Below are 19,038 nucleotides of genomic sequence, written 5' to 3'. Positions count from 1 at the left end.
TCAAATATCAAGTTACAAGCGAATTACAGAGGTTAGAATTCTTTGTTTTGTAAACAAAGCTTGAGTCCTATTAATGTTTAAATATTTGTTGTATTGGTATAAGTTTCAATCTAATGTTGCTGTTTGTTGTGATGAAATTATTTATGAATCCATTGAATCAGTCTATCTTGTTTCCACAAGTTATTTTGATAAAAAAAAAATTGCAATTTCTTTACATTACAGTATTTGTAAACAAATATAAGTCTCGAGCTTTGTTTACTTAACATCTACTTCTTTCCTCTGTATCATGACTTCTAAAATCCACACTTTGGTGAATCATTCAAAATACATAAGTAAATTATTTTATACATAGTAATCGAAAATAATTTTTTTTATCTAAAATCGTGTCCAGGTCCCTTTAAGCACGACACTTTATTTGTCTCATGGCATGTAACAGTAAAAAACCGTATATTCATCAATCACACATGTACCGATTTAATAGGTATAACTATAACTACACTAACAATAAAAAACAAACAATGCATGTTCAGTAAAATATTTATTTCATTAGAAAAGAACAGAACCCTGCCTAATTAATTACAAACATCTAAATCATTTTCAACCCCTAAATTACAAATACTTTTTATTATCTCTCTGGTTTGCATCAATGGTTCTGGTTTTAATCATCTCGTAGGAAACAGATTAGACGCCCTCGAGCATCCATCCAAATTGAATCCATTTAATTGTACACATTTTGAGATTAACTGCTAATGCATTTTTCTTTTCATCGACTTCCTTATCACTAAAGCGTCATATTTGTTTATATTCGTTATTATCGGTACAGTTATTATCTAGGGGTACAAACATCAATGGCATTCCACATTTAGGTGACTTAATGATTTGTTTTTGTCTCGAATTCTGGGGCTCATTTTCGGTGAAGTGATTTATTACCTTTCTGACAAATTCTGTCATTACACCCTAACTGCTCCATAAAATTTGAAAAAAATAGAATGTATGCGCTTGACTGGCAGCGTTTCTCTAAAATCATATTTAACTTACCTGTCAACAAATTGTCTGCACTCTTCTTATCTGATGCATATTTTAATGTATTTAATGTCGATTCTTACTAAATGACGTTTGGAAAATAGTATTTGATTTTTTTTTCATACATGTAATATGAAAACGGACATGTATTTTCTTTTTATTGGCAATTTATTATTTGTGTGGTCTTTTTCTACTAAAGATAAATGTTTTAAACGGTTTTGACATTTTTAGTTTAATCCCAAGTCAAATTTTTCATAATTCTTTAAAAATAAAAAAAAATATTCCAGTACCAGTGACTAGTAATCGAGTATAAATATGAACTAATTTGTAAGAGCATTGCAAAATGTACTGACCTGCAAATACACTAAAAAAATTCGTCAGTTACGAACAAAAATCATTAAACGTTTTACGAAATCACGTTAAAAACAATATAGATAGGACTAAGGAACTAGAAAAAGTAAAAACTTAAGCTCTTTATGTCTTGAGAATATGGTATAAATTAAAAACTGCAAACAGTTTTGAGTATCTTTTTGCTTATGTTAACTCGCAAATAAGAAATAAATTTTGACTGCACTAGCTGCCATCAAATGGGGAATATGATCATCAGTTGATCATTCTAATGCATACACCAAAGAACTAGGGTCAGAAAGTACTAAAATTGGCCTATACTCAAAAAAATTATTTTTCACTGCCAATAATAATCTCCCGTAAATGGCGTTCAAAGTAGGCATGTTCACAGAACACTTTCATATGAAACACAACGTCATTGCAGGTCCAAATATAACGTCATGTATTTGCTTTATATATTAATAGACCTATTTGAAAATATTTTCGTCTACACAAAAAGATTCCAGTCAAATAAAACATTTTGTTGTTATTGAATGGATAAGAATCTACATGTAAATATGTACCGAGTAAAACATCCGGTTCGAGTGACTATGGATACGATTAAATGCGACACCGTTCAACACTTGGAATTCGTCGATGAAAGAAGTAAGCATGGTAAGTGTAAACATACCTCATACGACACAGTTTGTAGATTGTTTAGTTTAACTTTTCAGAGCTATGCCTATTAAAATGTGTAATGTATTGCTTCCCATGCGTTCAATGCAGTTTTTTTTAAAAGATCAGGCATAAAACGCCACGGAAAAAGCATAGTCTACTTAAACGAGCATTTTTGTTTTGGTCATTAGATAGTAAGAAATGGTAATGGCACATGTTAATAATAATAATAATGAAATATTTACCACGATATAGGTGATTGTTTGTAGACACTAAATGTGTGATGTGTGATGTGTGATGATGATAATGATAATGTTTTAATGATTATGTGAATGAACTTGATTTTAATAAAAGGAAAAAAATACTAATGACAACTTAGGTTTTATAATCAAACTGATAGATTTGAAGTGAAATTACAACATTGAAATCAAGCAACAAATCATATTTGAGTATATCAAGTTAAACACAGGCCTCTGATTTTTTCTCAATAAAACGTTAAATGTATGGAGAGAGAGAGAGAGAGAGAGCTAAAGTGAAATTGATAAAAGTTCGGTACATGTATGTACACTGTACATACAGAGTGTCCCAAAATATCTGATACCATTTACTGTTTTAATAACTTCTAATTTTATTTATTCAAGAACAAATCAAAAGCATTTTCATACCTATGAAATTTTACATGATAAAAATTTTCATTGACAAAAAGTTTAACAAACATAAGTTTTTGACAATTTGAGCATTATTTTAAAAAACACAACAAAAAAAGAGTGCGTCAAAAATAGGTCCTTCTCATCAATGACAACGTTGATTGGATGGGTATAAAATTCCTCACAACAACCACTGTACGGATCACATTTTCTCAAATCTTCTCACTGTAAAAAGAATCTGTTGCTTGTTAGGTTGTTTTATCCCTGGCAGGATTTCTTATTTCATAAATCATACAACTATATCTGAAATCTCTGTTTAAAAAATCAGTTTTAAAATGAAAGATGCTTCAAGCACGTCTGATAATTTTGAATTAAATTAAATTCAACCAAAGAAATATGATGCAATTTTGTGACATCATAATTCAATGAAAGCCATGTTTTTCTCCTAAACGTTTTTGTGGAAAAAAATTTAACTTTTTTACTTTTTGTGAATTTCAAATGGTATCAGATACTCTGGAACACCTTGTAGTTTATGAATGTGGTGATCAAGAAACCTAATGAGCTACTTAACCCGTTTTTAATTTATTTTGCACAATGTACAGTAGCACTTGGAAATCAATATAATTTGTTACATGTGGATTTAAAATTAATTCTTAAATTCTTTAACTAATTCAAATCATTTATTAAGCTGATGCTATATATATGTAAAACAATACTTTATTGTCTATAGCCTAGGCACTGATGTAATGTTCAAATTACACAATTGTAGTTCATGTTTTTTTTTTCACATTCACAACATGAAGTACACAAATCTGCGCTTAAGCTGAGAAATAGCTTATCATTGCCAAAATAACCCAACAGTCACTCAAAATGCATTTAAAATGCAATTTAAGGTTTTTTATGTATGTACTTTACAAAGAAATTTTAGTCAATATGTAAAATTTGATCTTTAAAAATTCATTTTCTGAAAAGCTTTACACTTTCATTAAAATTCAGATGATGGAGAATGGTTTGAATATCATTCATTTGATTGGTATCACAATATAATTTTCATTGGAAGATTAACACAACACTGGAGTAAGAAGGGGGTTCCAATGTACTTTTGTCACTTTAACTGTCACTTTCAGATCCATGATAACCTCTATTGCTGTGGCATTGGATTTCCAGTAAAGTACTCCAATTTATTTACATTATGCATGTGTGGTGCAGAACTGATGCAATACTTTTGATGATGTATGAGGGCACATACCAACAACCTGCGCACGAGCTTGAACCTTGCAATAATTCAGAGTTGGTATGCCTTGGATAAGAAATGCTGGATTTGCATAAGGATTCTCAAAAGGCCATCTTCATTATGTATATGGATGTCACAGTCACCTTTTATATGCTCTTTGGCAAAGCTGGAGGAGGTCTAGAGGAACAGCTGGTAACGTCCACAAGTCAGTTCCTGAAGCCTATCCTTATTCGACTCGGGGAAGTCTACCGCCTCACAGACTACTTTCTAAAATAAGAAGCAGTGGCTTACATGTAAATGAACATCTTTCACCTGCCACTTTAGCTGGTTGACAGAAACAGCATTTTTGCTCCAACTGGAAAGGGGTTTTAAATACATGTTCCTGCAAGAAGTGTGATTTTATCAGCAATTTTAAAATGCTATAAAGAACACAATTTATTAAAAATCAAATATCCTTTTCTGTTTTTATGCATTTTTATTACATGTAATAATTTAATTCTGTACAATGTACAAAATGAATTTTAAAATGCATATTTTCTCAATGGTTTCACTTAAACAGACTTCATTGGCAGAAAAAATATGTTGAAACCGCGGTAGGTAGGGTAAAACCTGTATATAGCTCTGTCGCCCGCAAATAGAGAAATCATTTGTGCCACCGGTACAAAAGTCGTCAAAACGGTTTATACCTTTAGATTCGCTATCTGTACACAGAATTATATACACCCTGTTTCTCATAAACCGATACCTAAATTCACACATGTACTTAATACGTACATGTGTGCCCAGTATTATGTTTTGTTTGAGACATTCGATCAAAGATTAGTTCTCATATAATGTCGTCTGTTCCACATGGAACCCACATGCTTATATCTTAGTGTTTGTGACATACATGTTGAATATCGGGATGTTGTTGAATTTTTTGGCTACGCTTTACTTTACACCTTTCTATGCTTCGTTCAACCGCCGAATAATTCAATATAGACGATAATTTACCATGATATTCCTATACTTCAGGCATATCTGTTTGAAATAAATGCAAGAAAGCAAAGATATGATAACTGAGGTAAAATTTATATAGTACTGATAACTTATATTGAGGACTTATTGTTTAATTTGAAGAGATTAATTAATATTGAGTAGTCTCCCTTCCACGTCAACTTCAGCTTAAATAATGTTCCATAAATAGTTTGGATGTTTTGAATTGTATAGATATGTATATATATATATATATATATATATATATATATATTTCAATCTTTGTTATCAAAATATCTTTAAAAAGTTCTCAGGTACTTACTGAAAAATGCGGTGAAATGTACAATCAAAGGCCTATAATAAAATCTCGATGAGAAAAATAGCCAGGCCTATAAAGACGATGCATGTATAGGCATAACTTCGATTTACATCCTTACATATTTTATGTAGGTATGTTTTGTTTTGGAGATTTAGTTTCAATAAAAGAAGAATGTTTTTGTTTTGGTTTTGTATATAAATAATTTTAATAAGTGTTTTTAGAATATGTACAATACATACCTGTACGAATTTCACCGTTTTGCTGTTCCGGTCCTTTTTTTAATGGCGAACAACGTGTCATACTGAAAAATCAAATATTTCTTAAAACATAAATAACAATAAATTTTTTCACCTTAAAACGAATTCTTGCAATCGGGATGCTGTTTTATTGCAGGTCAAATTATCGCGAAAAATGTAAACACCGCCGTCTTCTCCAGATTTTACGTGCGCCAGGCGACCAGCCGACAATCAATATTTTCATTAATATCAATTTTTAACATGGGGAGCATTCGAGTCGGAAAATAAAACTTGTTCAAAAATGTACATTTGGTACCAATATTTTATTTTATGTTTGATATTTTTTTCGAGTGGAATGTGCCCCACTTCAAATCTGGACCCAAATGTTCAAAAGCAGAGGAAACTCCGGACAAAACTCAAAACCAGTATAGGTTTAGGCAGTTAGCATTGCCCAGTCCACATCCTGTTCGGCCAAAATGGCCCACACATGTATTGATCAAGTAATGTTAATTCAGAAAACACACAAAACTTAAAAAAACACGATAGTTTATTTTCCAGGAAATTGGTAGGCCATTTGTAGTACTTTCTGATCCTAGTTCTTATAGCAATTAAATCATCAAACGGCTTTTTGCTTTTTTATATTTTTTTTTCAATCTTTTTTATGTATGTATGTTAGATTGCATAGAGTATGTGTAAAAATAAATCTAGAATACCTAGATAATGACACATATTACCATATATTTTAACATTCACTTCATCCATGGTATGGGTTTAAGCAATAAAATTATCAACTGTGTAATTTTTTTGAAAAGAATTTGTCTGTGTTATTTAATAGGGCTCCCAGATGGCATACAATGCATGGTGCCGTATATTCCAGGAAAAGCAATCCAGTGTATATTAGATGGGGCAGTCTACAATATTAGCGCTCCAGTTATTGCAACAACAACTCTAACCCCAGAAACAACAGAAATCGAATTACCAACAACATCAAATGAAAATTCAGATGTAGGTAGATTTACGTCAACCGAAAAGTCAACACCGTTGCAAAGTGTGACAACCATATCAGCAAGTTCAGCAACATCTAGTAAAATAATCACGACAACGGTTGAAAGCTCTTCCTTGTCACGTGTACAAAATGTAACAACACCGTTGACAGAAGGTTCATCAACCTCTAAAAGTATTACATCAACAGATAACTTGCCAGGATCCTTAAATATAACAACAGGCTCTCTGGATAGTTTGTCAACAGAACAAGATATCGCTACGTTCACAGAAGGTCAATCAACCTCTAATAGTATTACATCAACAGATAACTTGGCAGGATCCTTAAATATGACAACAGAGTCTTCAAAAAGTTTGCCAACAGAACAGAGATCCGTCACGTCCACAGACGGTTCAAAAACCTCTGTGGAAACCATTGGAAGCAGAACAACAGTTAAAGAAGAAACGACAACTGATAATTTAGGAACGACTGTAAAACCAACAAACGCTTCATCAAATGGTATAAATTTATTTTCATAAACAAAGTAAAACAGTCAGTTTAAATTGTTCTGAAGTATTTATAGAAAATAAATTCGAATTAAAATATTTCATTTTCATTTAATATATAAACCCGAAAAAGTAACGTTTTAATAAGTTTTTGTTAATTAATCTATTTCATTATTATTTTTTTGAAGGAGCAATTACGATAATCAATCAGAACATAATCCATCAAGGATTCTGCCATCAACAGGACGTCAACATTCAGTTGTACATTAACTGCGGCATATCTTTCTCTGCCTCCATTACCGTGGCTATAGTGACAAGCAAATATGAAACCAACCCAAACACCCTCTTGACTTGCAGGAGGTTAAATGACAGCACGTGGTATTGTCCCAGATTTGATATTATGACGGGGAAATTCAATTCATCTAGTGCTATATTAGATATAAATTTTAAGTTTAATTTCACCATCCATGCAGGAAATTATGTAAGGATGATATCCTCTTGTGATGGAAACCAAGAAACGAAACATATTCATCTTATACCTTGTTGTAAGTTCAATGAAGAAGTTCTTTTCAGATTTTTAACTTTTAATGTTAAGGTAGAGTAAAAATACTGTAATTTGCATGTTACATGTAACATATAAATTACACTAAAACACGCTCATAACGAACTCCTAGGGACGGTTTTTTACTTCATTATAAGCGTAATTCGTTATATCCGTCCAGTTAACAACATGTAATGAAGTCATTGGGAATGAAAATCACTTCGCTGTAAGCTGTCAATTCATTATAAGCGTGTTCGCTATAACCGTGTTTTACTGTATACGGTATTCAGTGTTTTCCATTCAACTATTGCCTCCTTGAAACAACGAGATATGAACCAAATTTAATGCTTATTCATTCAATATTTTTCCTCTAGTTTATATACTAGGTAACATTGAACTGAATAATGATTCATTTTTTACTTTTTTTTAAAGCTGATATAATAAATGCACTGAAATAAAAAGCAAAACTAGATGTTTCAAGAAGAAAAATCACATATGAAAAAACGTGTTAAAGTTATGTACCAACACAAGGTATATTAACATTAATTTGTTGTAAACTGTTCAGTTTCAGAATTTACAGTTAATGCTACCTTCTACAATGCCACTTCACTCGTCATCAATTGTCAGCATAGTTCATTCAACGACTCCAGCTCTCCGATCAGAATCAAATTAAAGGGAGGGAACGACATTGGGGCATGTTTCAAAACCAGCTGTAATAATTGCAAAAGTACGAAATATATGCAATAAATATAGAAATATAGATGTAAACACAAAATTTTCCAAGTTTATATTGTTACATAACTCCAACAAATATTATTATACACAAAGGTAAACGGCTACAGACTAATAGTTTTATAACACAGTTCAGTGACAAATTAGATGTTATTCTGGAAATGCAAAAGCAAAAAAACAGAATGAAAAAGTCAACGGTATTCTTGTTATAACAGACTGAAAACTCTATTAGATAAGTCGTGTTTTCTATTTTAAAAAAGTCTTAATTCGGCCTTTGTAAATACACATACAGTCATTTCATTCATATATTTTAGAATTTCATGCTATGGCATTTCAATGCAATGCTATAATATTTGTATGCCATGCAATGATAAATTGAAATGAAGAACCTAATAATATGGTATGCTATTATATGCTATGGTATGCTATGAGATTCGAACAAAAAGCCTCCATACATAAAAGAATTCCACATATTTCGAAGTAAAATGATATGAAGCCAAAGTTTACTATCTGCATTGTGAACATTTTTTTAAAATCATGTTGTATAATATGCTATGACGAATGAGATGCTATGAGATTGCAAGCTATGGTATGAGACTCAAATATTATTGTATGGAGTTTCAGTGCTATGCTATGATATCAAAATGCTATGCTATGGTGTATGTTGTAAAAAATATGCATACACTGATTGTAACTATTATTTTATGTTTCTATTCGTATTACAGGATTACGAGATGGTATACAATGTTATGTATTGTATGCCCCTGAGAGTATATATCAGTGTGTGTTGGACGGTGCAATCTATAACATAAGTCTACCAACAATGCAGCCAGAAATTCAAACAACAACGCCACAAAACGTGTCTGCTTCACAAACGGTAACAACGGCATCAGAAAACACAACAGTGTCAGAAAAAAGCGTATTGACTTCAACAGATAGCTCATCAACAACGTTACAAAGAATTAGTACGTCAAGTGAGGGATCAACAACACCCAACTCATTTACAAAAATATCATCGGAAGGCACAACCGTAGAAACGTTTGATTCGACGTTAACAGATAATAGCCAAGCTGCGTTTTCCAAAGACCATTTAACAACAGAGAGCACAACATCAAGGCCTGGAGAGATTTCTACGTCACAGATCGACATAGAAAGCTCATCAACGTCACGAGAAAACGTTGATAGTACAACCAGTGCGCAACATTTTGAATCAACGTCAATAAAATCAACGACAATTATAACAACAGCTCCAAAAGATGGTAAGAGAAATATTTTTGTTATAAAACTGTAAAAAGAAAGGATAATACAAACTAGTTTATTTTTGCGGTTTAAATACTAATAATGTTTATGAAGCAAGCACTGAAGAGTATACACCTAAATGAAAACAACTAAAATAAGGAGGGGGGGTTATTGTTTTTTCTAAGTTATTTTTTTCTTAAATTTCATTTAAAAAATGTAATATTCAATATATGTGAATCAAGACTGTCTTTAAGATTTTAAAAAAATACAGCTTTAAAGGAAAAAAGGTATCTAATTACAACACTATTGCTTATCATGTTCGTTGATTTTATTTTATTTATCGTTATCTAAGGCGCAACAATCACGATAATCAACAAAGATGAAATCGATAAAGGATTTTGTCATCTAAACGACGTAGAGATACAGTTATGTCTTGGATGCAAATCAGATGCTTGTGCATTGGTTCAATTGTCTATAGTAGCAAGTGTAGATGACACTTACGCGAATGACCTTTTGACTTGCTCGAGGTTCAGTGACGTTATGTGGAATTGCTACGATGATGGTATTGTGACAGGAAAATACAACGTATCTAGTGATGTTTTGGATATTAGGTTTAATTTCAACTATACCAAATACGCTGGACGTTTTTTGCGGATAAAATTATTTTGTGATGACGAGCTAGAAATAACACATCAACTTTTCAAGGCATGTTGTAAGTATTTTTGTATCAGGTTTTGTTCATAAAGGTACATGTATTAACATGTATATGGTATATTAAAATTGCCATTTGAAAGTCAATGCCTTCTACATTGTTTACAAAAAGAGTAAAAAAAGAGCTCTTTCTCTGATTCAAACAAATCCATATTAATTTTTAATAGACATCAACTTTTGAGAATGAAACAGAAAGTAAAACAGGTACAAATGATAAAATTTACTAAACGTATTGCATGTATCTATAATATATAATCAATAACATTTCATTCATTGGCCTCGTAAAGGTGTTTTCATAATGTTTTCAGCTTAATAAAACATATTGGGTATTTATTCCATCATCGAATCTAACAAAATATATTAATTGAATAAGCTGACAGATAAATGTAAGATATTGTAGGTGACCATGTCCTCTTTCTAATCAGTAACTCTACATATATATGCCTATCTAATGTCCTCAAAACAGCATGACGATATTATATCACTTTTAGACCATAAATTACAATGTTTTTATTCTTTACATATAAATCTATATTAGTGTTATGATTTTGCCGAACAATTAAAAGAGGTCATTCATTTATAAGGATCTTTAGAAAGAAAGAAAAACGTACATATTAAAGATAAAAAGATAAGAGGCATGACATTTATACAAGTACTATATTTAACACATGACCTTTCTGAAAATTTCAATAAATGATTGGAAACGGCATAAGGTTGTCATGAATAATCAATTTTAATAAATACTAACTATCGATGTTAATTCAAAAGCTATCCTCTGTGCTTTTTTTCACAGTTAGTAATGCCTTAAACTATGTTTTAGCTCACCTGAGCTGAAAGCTCAAGTGAGCTAATCTGACCACATTTTGTCCGTCGTCCGTCCGTCTGTGAACTTTTTACAGTTTGAATTTTTTCTCTAAAACTGCTCGGCTATTTTCAACCAAATTTGGCACAAAGCATTCTTATGGGATGGCAAAAATAAATTGCAGATTTTTATTCAAAGCAGAGAAAACCTTGAAACTATAGAAAAAGGGGGTGCATTTAAAAAAATCTTCTTCTCAAGAACTACTGGGTCAAATCAACGTAAATGAGCATAAATAATCCTTATGGAAGGGAAAAATATAAATTGCATAATTTATGAGCTAATTCCGTTTCAAATCTGAGGTATTATACATATAATAACAAAGCGAATGCGTCTTGGCATAGTTGGTAGGTAAACCCGGGCCAGAAAAAAAACCCGGGCAGATCGATATTTTACAATTTATGTCGGTAATAATTAACCAATGTCATTGAAATTTTTAGGATATGTTACGGACCGGTATATCTGTATTCGCTGCAAATATTGTCCTACAAAGTTAGAAGATAGATGCTTTCCCCTCTGGGCCTTTTGAGTTTAAGGGCAATTAATCCTGTTTTTATAAAGGGGGTTAACTATGACATAAAATATTATTGTTAGACAATAGACAAGTCACTCTATTAAGCTGTTAATAATTAAAATTATTTTTATTTCATAGAAGATTATTTTCAGTGGAGACTCACATTTTTTTTTATAATATTCAGTATACTTGATATTTATAAATGGTATCATTTTGATTAATATAATTTGACAATGTGTGAATGGATAAATTTTACATGATACTAGATAACCGGTGTATTAATAGAATAATGATTACAAAGTTCCTAAGGTATGCAAACATTTACTTTGTACAAATACCATATAGCAGATTAAGATATCCATTATGTGTCTCGTAACGTGAATGAATTCAGGTATGTTTGAAGAGATAAACATCACCATTTTGTGATTTTTATTAAATGAATCAGTTGTTAATAGTCTCTGTCATTTGTAAAATTAAACACAGGAAGTACACACTTTTATAGCATAGTTTGAAAATTCTATACTTAGAATTTCAATTCGCCGCATAAAATCATTAGTTTATTTCCTTTACTTAAATTTCTATGAGGTCTGGTGCTTTCATTTTTTTCATTAAAGATATGCAAGAAAACTTTGAAATATACACATTATATCTTCCAAAAATGGAGTATAATTTCACCCACAATGCAAAGCGACTTTCCATACATGGTTAAAAAATGGCAGCTATCTTGAAATTGAGATATCCTTCAAAAACGGAGATTGCCTAGACCTGATAAAGTGAGAAAGGAGGGGGACATAACGAAAATATAGGGAATTGGAAAGATTTATATCTTGCATAAGATCTTGTTATTTTCGGTAAAAATGGTATTTCATAGAGGTAGAATGTCAAAGATTACGTGTATGCAAAAATAAAGGCAAAATTCGAAAACTTTACACTATTAATGTTGTGTTATTTTACGGAGGGACCATATGATACAATATCCTTTGAACGCCCAGATAAAGTCATTGTTGCACAGGTGAGCAATGTGGCCAAACGGGTCTTGTTTTTTTAGACATATAGGAATACAACTTGTTGGTGATATATAATTTAAAAAAAATAAATACAGCAAAGTGCACAATGTGCTAAAAATAGTTGATATACATTTGCTACTTCACAATCTTCAAAAGAGGAACTTTTTTTTTTAAACTGCACTTTATCCGTTTACCACTGTGACCCATTTTATTTTGGCACTATAAAGAAAACAAGGATAGCAATTAACGATAAAATCTCGGTAATTTTAATAGTTCTGGACGATTTTTGTTTTTCAAACGTAGATATTAGTAATAAACAGCATTTTTTCAAATTGCTATTTTTTTTGTTTAGGTAAAGAACATTTCCTCATATTATTTTATTGAAAGTTGGGATCATTAAATCATGAAATTTAATTAAAAAATAAATAGTTATAAAGAGGCCTGTAATTTATGCGGAAATTAAGACAATAGTCACAATCATACATAATTAATGTGAATTTAATATGAGCTAGATAATTTATGGTATATTATAGTTATTATCATGGTTTTACTATAGATTTAAAGACTGAATTGTTTAGTCATAAAATGGAATTATTTAGTTTCAGGATTCACAGTAAACGCGACCTTTCACAATGAATCTCTCATCAGCGCTAGATGTCAGCATTTATCATTCAATTACTCCAGTTCATCAATACGAATAAAAGTAAAAGGGGGAAACGACTACGGTGCATGCTCAAGATACAGCTGTAACGGCTGCACAAGTATGGAATAACTATCAGAAAAATAAAACTAGACGGTAGACTATTCAACAAATCTCTAAGTTCTTTTAACAGCTTTTATTTAAGAAGTTAAGATACATTTGATTTCGTAAAATTTTCCAAAAAAAAATATAGAATTTTTTTTTATTTTTAAAACAAAAAAAAATAGAAATTAAAGTTTGTTATTTTTAAAACAAAATAACCATTACAATCTTTCAAATTTACTGAAGTCAAAATTGCTAAGCCAAACGTAATTCTCTAACAATTAAATGTTGACAACAACGTATACAACAGCACTGCTCATTTATAGTATAACACAATGACTGTTACAGGGTTACCAAATGGAATTGAGTGCAATATACCGTACACTCCTGGGGAAGAACTGCAGTGTATGATAGACGGCGCAATTTATGATATCTCTGTACAAAATATGACGCCACCTGGAATCACAACAACACTGCTGCAGATTTTAACAACAACACAACATATCAAAACCACATCACAGATAAGGTCAACAACGTTGGCTATGATTTCAACAGCAAGCTTAACAACGACTTACAGTACACCAATAACCTCCCCCGAAAGCTCCGAAACTTCACAAAATATCACATTAACACAGCATATCAACACCACACCACGGATAACTTCAACAACGCCCACACGTTATTCAAAAGAAAGCTTAACAACGACCTACAGTACACCAATAACCTCCCCCAAAAGCTCAGGAACCTCACAAAATACCCCTTTAACGGCAGTTGAAAACCTAACTTCAATGAAAAGCATCCCGACGTCAGCCTCTAATACTAGCATAACAACGGAAACAACAGGTAATTCAACAGCTGAACTAAACGGATCAACAACAGTGACAAATGAACCGACAAAATTCCAAGAGAGCAAATCAACAACGACAAATGTCCCGACCACATTAATAGAAATAATAACAATATTACAATCCTCGACAACGCCACAAGATAACAAAACAACAACAACAAAATCGCAGACAGCATCACAAGATATCATAACAATAACAACACTGTCCCCGACAACGTCTCATGATATCATAACAACAACACAGTCCATGACAACGTCACAATATATCACAACAACAACACAGTCCCCGACAATGTCACAAGATATCACAACAACGACACAGTCCCCAACAACGTCACCAGATATCATAACAACAACAACAACAAAGTCCCCGACAACGTCACAAGATATCACAACAACGACACAGTCCCCGACGACGTCACAAGATATCACAACAATAACAACACAGACCCCGACAACATCACAAGATATCATAACAACAACAACAACACAGTCCCCGACAACGTCACAAGATATCATAACAGAAACAACGCAGTCCCCGACAACGTCACAAGATATCACAACAACAACACAGTCCCCGACAACGTCACAAGATATCATAACAACAACAAACCAGTCCTTGATAACGTCACAAGATATCATAACTACAACAACACAGTACCCGACAACATCACAAGATATCACAACAACAACACAGTCCCCGACAACGTCACAATATATCACAACAACGACACAGTCCCCGACAACGTCACCAGATGTCATAACAACAACAACACAGTCCCCAACAACGTCACAAGATATCACAACAACGACACAGTCCCTGACAACGTCACAAGATATCACAACAACAATAACACAGTCCCCGAAAACGTCACAAGATATCATAACAATAACAACACAGTCCCCGACAACGTCACAAGATATCATAACAACAACAAACCAGTCCTTGATAACGTCACAAGATATCATAACAACTACAACAACACAGTCCTCGACAACGTCACAAGATATCACAACAACAACACACTCACCAACAACGTCACAAGACATCATAACAACAACAACACAGTCCCCGACAACGTCACAGGATATCATAACAGAAACAACCCAGTCCCAGACAACGTCACAAGATATCACAACAACAACACAGTCCCCGACAACGTCACAAGATATCATAACAGAAACAACGCAGTCCCCGACAACGTCACAAGATATCATAACAACACAGTACCCGACAACGTCACAATATATCATAACAACAACACAGTCCCCGACAACATCACAAGATATCATAACAACAACACAGTCCCCGACAACGTCACAAGACATCATAACAACAACAACACAGTCCCCGACAACGTCGCAAGATATCATAACAGAAACAACGCAGTCCCCGACAACGTCACAAGATATCACAACAACAACACAGTCCCCGACAACGTCACAAGATATCATAACAGAAACAACGCAGTCCCCGACAACGTCACAAGATATCACAACAACACAGTACCCGACAACGTCACAAGATATCATAACAACAACGCAGTCCCCGACAACGTCACAAGATATCATAACAGAAACAACGCAGTCCCCGACAACGTCACAAGATATCACAACAACAACACAGTCCCCGACAACGTCACAAGATATCATTACAACAACAACACAGTCCCGGACAACGTCACAAGATATCACAACATCAACACAGTCCCCGACAACGTCACAAGATATCACAACAACAACACAGTCCCCGACAACGTCACAAGATATCACAACAACAACACAGTCCCCGACAACGTCACAAGATATCACAACAACAACACAGTCCCCGACAACGTCACAAGATATCATTACAACAACAACAACAGCATCACAGTCCTCAACAACGTCACAAGATATCATAACAACAACACAGTCCTTGACAACGTCACAAGATATCATAACCACAACAACACAGTCCTCGACAACGTCACAAGATATCACAACAACAACACAGTCCCCGACAACATCACAAGATATCATAACAACAAAGAAAAGTAACCCAACGACCTCCCAAGAAATCATAACAACAACACATATGCCTGTAACATCCCAAAGAGGCACGACAACAATTATCCAAACAATCCTTGACAAAATTACAACAACAAAAAGTAATCCAACAACACAGAGTATCGCCACATCGACCAAAAAAATCTTTGAAACACCACAAGAAAACATAAAAAGCACAACTCCAGCGGAGGAAACCTACAGCAGCAGCGGTACGCTTTCTTTGTTTGTACTAATCGATTAAATGTTGAGCTCGTTCGCATTATACACCAGTCTTTCATGTATATAGGAGGCATATATAAACTTTCGGGAATAGCTGACCAAAAGTTAAATGAATCTCCTTTATATTTCATTCGTAAAACACAAACTCTCAATTAATCGACAATTAGCATTAGAATAAAGGCGCAATCATATTAAAAAAAAAAAATTCATTTCGAGTTTATTTTTTATCTAATTAAAGGAATAATTACGACCAAAGTTGTCATCAACATCATATATTAAGGACGTTGTTTACTCAGGGTTTGAGTTCTCAAATTCCGATTGTTATGAAGTTCAATGTAATGAGTAAAATTTGTTCTAAACACAAAAAGTATTTATGAAATGAATTATTATTGACAAAACATTCAATATTTTTACTTTATTATGGAATTAGGCTCAAACAAAAATTGACTTTTAGCCAAACAGAGGAAATTCGGACTAAATTTTGCAGATTTTGTGTTCTGCTAAAAGTTTATTGGCAATAGTCTATTATTAAAAGTTAGGATTTTATATTTAAGTCTATGTAATTTTGCATATTTTCCGTTGGATTTACCTCATTTATTCATTAAAATAATCTTATGGCACGAATTATAAAAATATTGAAAAATGCTTAAAAACGATAAAAGACACCATATCTCAAAATTTTGATCATTGACCTCATATAAATTTTATGACAACAGAATAAGGTCAATATAAGTAGTTTAATACCATAAATGTTTTTGTATTATCATCATTCAATTTTTTGTAAAATTGGATCAAAAATGGAAAGGGATTTGACAACTGATAGAGGAAATTCGGACTGGATTATTTCTTAAAATTGTTGCTGAAATCTTAATGCTGTGTACTTATTTAGTGCCACTACCATTCATAAACTGTATCTTATTTTTTAAAGTGTTTAATTATTTGTATTATTTTTATAATTAAGAAAATCTCAATCGTAGAGTAACATTTTATGGGATTTTTCTTGATTTTTCAATAAATATTCAATGGCCATTAACTCAAAAAGTAGGTCATTGACCTACTTTTCTGAAAGTGAAAAATAACAATACAAGCAAAGGTCTATAACACACAATAGATGGTTTTTCATTATCATCAGTGGATTTTTTTTTCATTCTGAGTAAACGTCATCCTTAATACAAGATTATCATTAAACAAGCAAAATATACATTTTTTCTTTCTTCAGGGATGAGTGTTGTTCAAAGAACTTTAATCAAGGCAGCTGTGCTCCTGATCGTCGCCGCGCATTGTCTCAAGTACATGTAAAACATTTCTTATCCAAAATATTTGTTTGAAAATGGCTTCCATGGTTACATTCAATTACCCTGCGTTGCATTTAGCGAAAAAGTAAATACGTATATACTGTTCATTTCTTTATGTGTTAGTTTCATGTATATGTATTTAGTATTATTTTATTTTACAATAAATCTACTGTTGAACTTTTTTATCATCTGAAAATTCCTCAAAGTTGGTTAATCGTGTAACTTTATAATAGTATATATCATATATACATGCTTGATCGTGGATTTTTAATATTAACAAGCTATACATTAGAAGGGGTACATATGATTTAAGACTTACAAACGAATTGCATTCTATAATGGAAGGTTTCCATTAGCACATTTTTAAAGATATGTGAAAACGCAATCATTTTTTGTTGGGAAAGACGTTTATAAAAAAAATATCAAACTAGGGAAACAAATGTTTATTAATTGTCATACTATAAACACAGAATGTGTATTAACAATTGTTTTAATTGTTAGTTTAGTTAAAAACCACACAACAACTCGCGAATGCGGATTGTTAAATGTCACTTGCATACATCTGACACCATTTTAAAAGTATTTTGTTATTTTGCTCTGTTCCATTGTTTGTTTTTGTTTTCTTTTGTTGCTGGTTTATTTTTTTATCAAAGAGAATTTATATCCTGTATGAATATAAATATTTGTTTTACGCAGTGGGAAAATGGAGTAATCAATCTATCTAAGAGAGAGAGAGAGAGAGAGAGAGAGAGAGAGAGAGAGAGAGAGAGAGAGGGGTCCGATGAATCGAGTATGAATTCATTATTCACTGTTATGTCACCGAAGTGGAGTGTCTTGTTTTTGTATTGATATTATACATGTAACTATTAAAAATAAATTTGTTATTTGATTGTTTTTACTAATATTTACTGAATATTCTTTTATTATTATTATTGGATTGAATACTAATGATATTCAAGCTTGTATGTTTCAATTATACCCGTTGGCTAATAATACATTTACATTTTAAAACTCTTTCTCTCAAGTATAGATTTCAAGGTTAGGTTTTAATACTTAAATATGTGACTTCATGCAAAAAAGTTGAACAAGATAATGGCCACCAGTTTTATAACTACTAGTATTATTTATTACTAACTCAGGATACACATAGACACGATAAATATTTGAATTTAAATGGGTCATCCATTAAAATATAAACCTGTTATCGTGTAATGCTATGCTATCATGTATTGATTTTACAAAAGCCGTTTTCTTTCCAAGGAGCATTTTTATCTTTTCTACCTTTATAGAGTATTCAACCAAAATATTTCTACCTGGAGCGCCATTTAGATAAGAAATTTCTTTTCACATACTTTAAAC

General features: G+C 32.2%; 1 protein-coding gene across 4 annotated transcripts in view; it reads left to right on the top strand.

The window, feature by feature from the left end:
- Positions 1-18,524, top strand: part of LOC105340252 (uncharacterized) — an 82,384-nt gene extending 63,860 nt beyond the window's left edge. For 2 of the 4 annotated variants that reach the window (XM_066083076.1, XM_066083071.1), the window contains 8 exons: positions 6,272-6,937; positions 7,113-7,469; positions 8,031-8,192; positions 8,923-9,456; positions 9,789-10,148; positions 13,127-13,288; positions 13,618-16,374; positions 17,604-18,516. In XM_066083076.1, coding sequence (XP_065939148.1) covers positions 6,272-6,937; positions 7,113-7,469; positions 8,031-8,192; positions 8,923-9,456; positions 9,789-10,148; positions 13,127-13,288; positions 13,618-16,374; positions 17,604-17,683 — 5,078 coding nt within the window. In that variant the 3' untranslated portion in view covers positions 17,684-18,516. Of the gene's footprint in view, positions 1-6,271; positions 6,938-7,112; positions 7,470-8,030; positions 8,193-8,922; positions 9,457-9,788; positions 10,149-13,126; positions 13,289-13,617; positions 16,375-17,603 lie in introns of all 4 variants that reach the window. The other 2 variants (XM_066083057.1, XM_066083064.1) reach the window with 1 other exon arrangement.
- The last annotated feature ends 514 nt before the right edge of the window (positions 18,525-19,038 follow it).

The sequence above is a fragment of the Magallana gigas genome, chromosome 1 (assembly GCF_963853765.1).
Source record: "Magallana gigas chromosome 1, xbMagGiga1.1, whole genome shotgun sequence".
Taxonomy (NCBI): Eukaryota; Metazoa; Mollusca; class Bivalvia; order Ostreida; family Ostreidae; genus Magallana; species Magallana gigas.
Note: the sequence above shows the minus strand (reverse complement) of the source record. Positions and strands in the feature narration are given on the sequence as shown.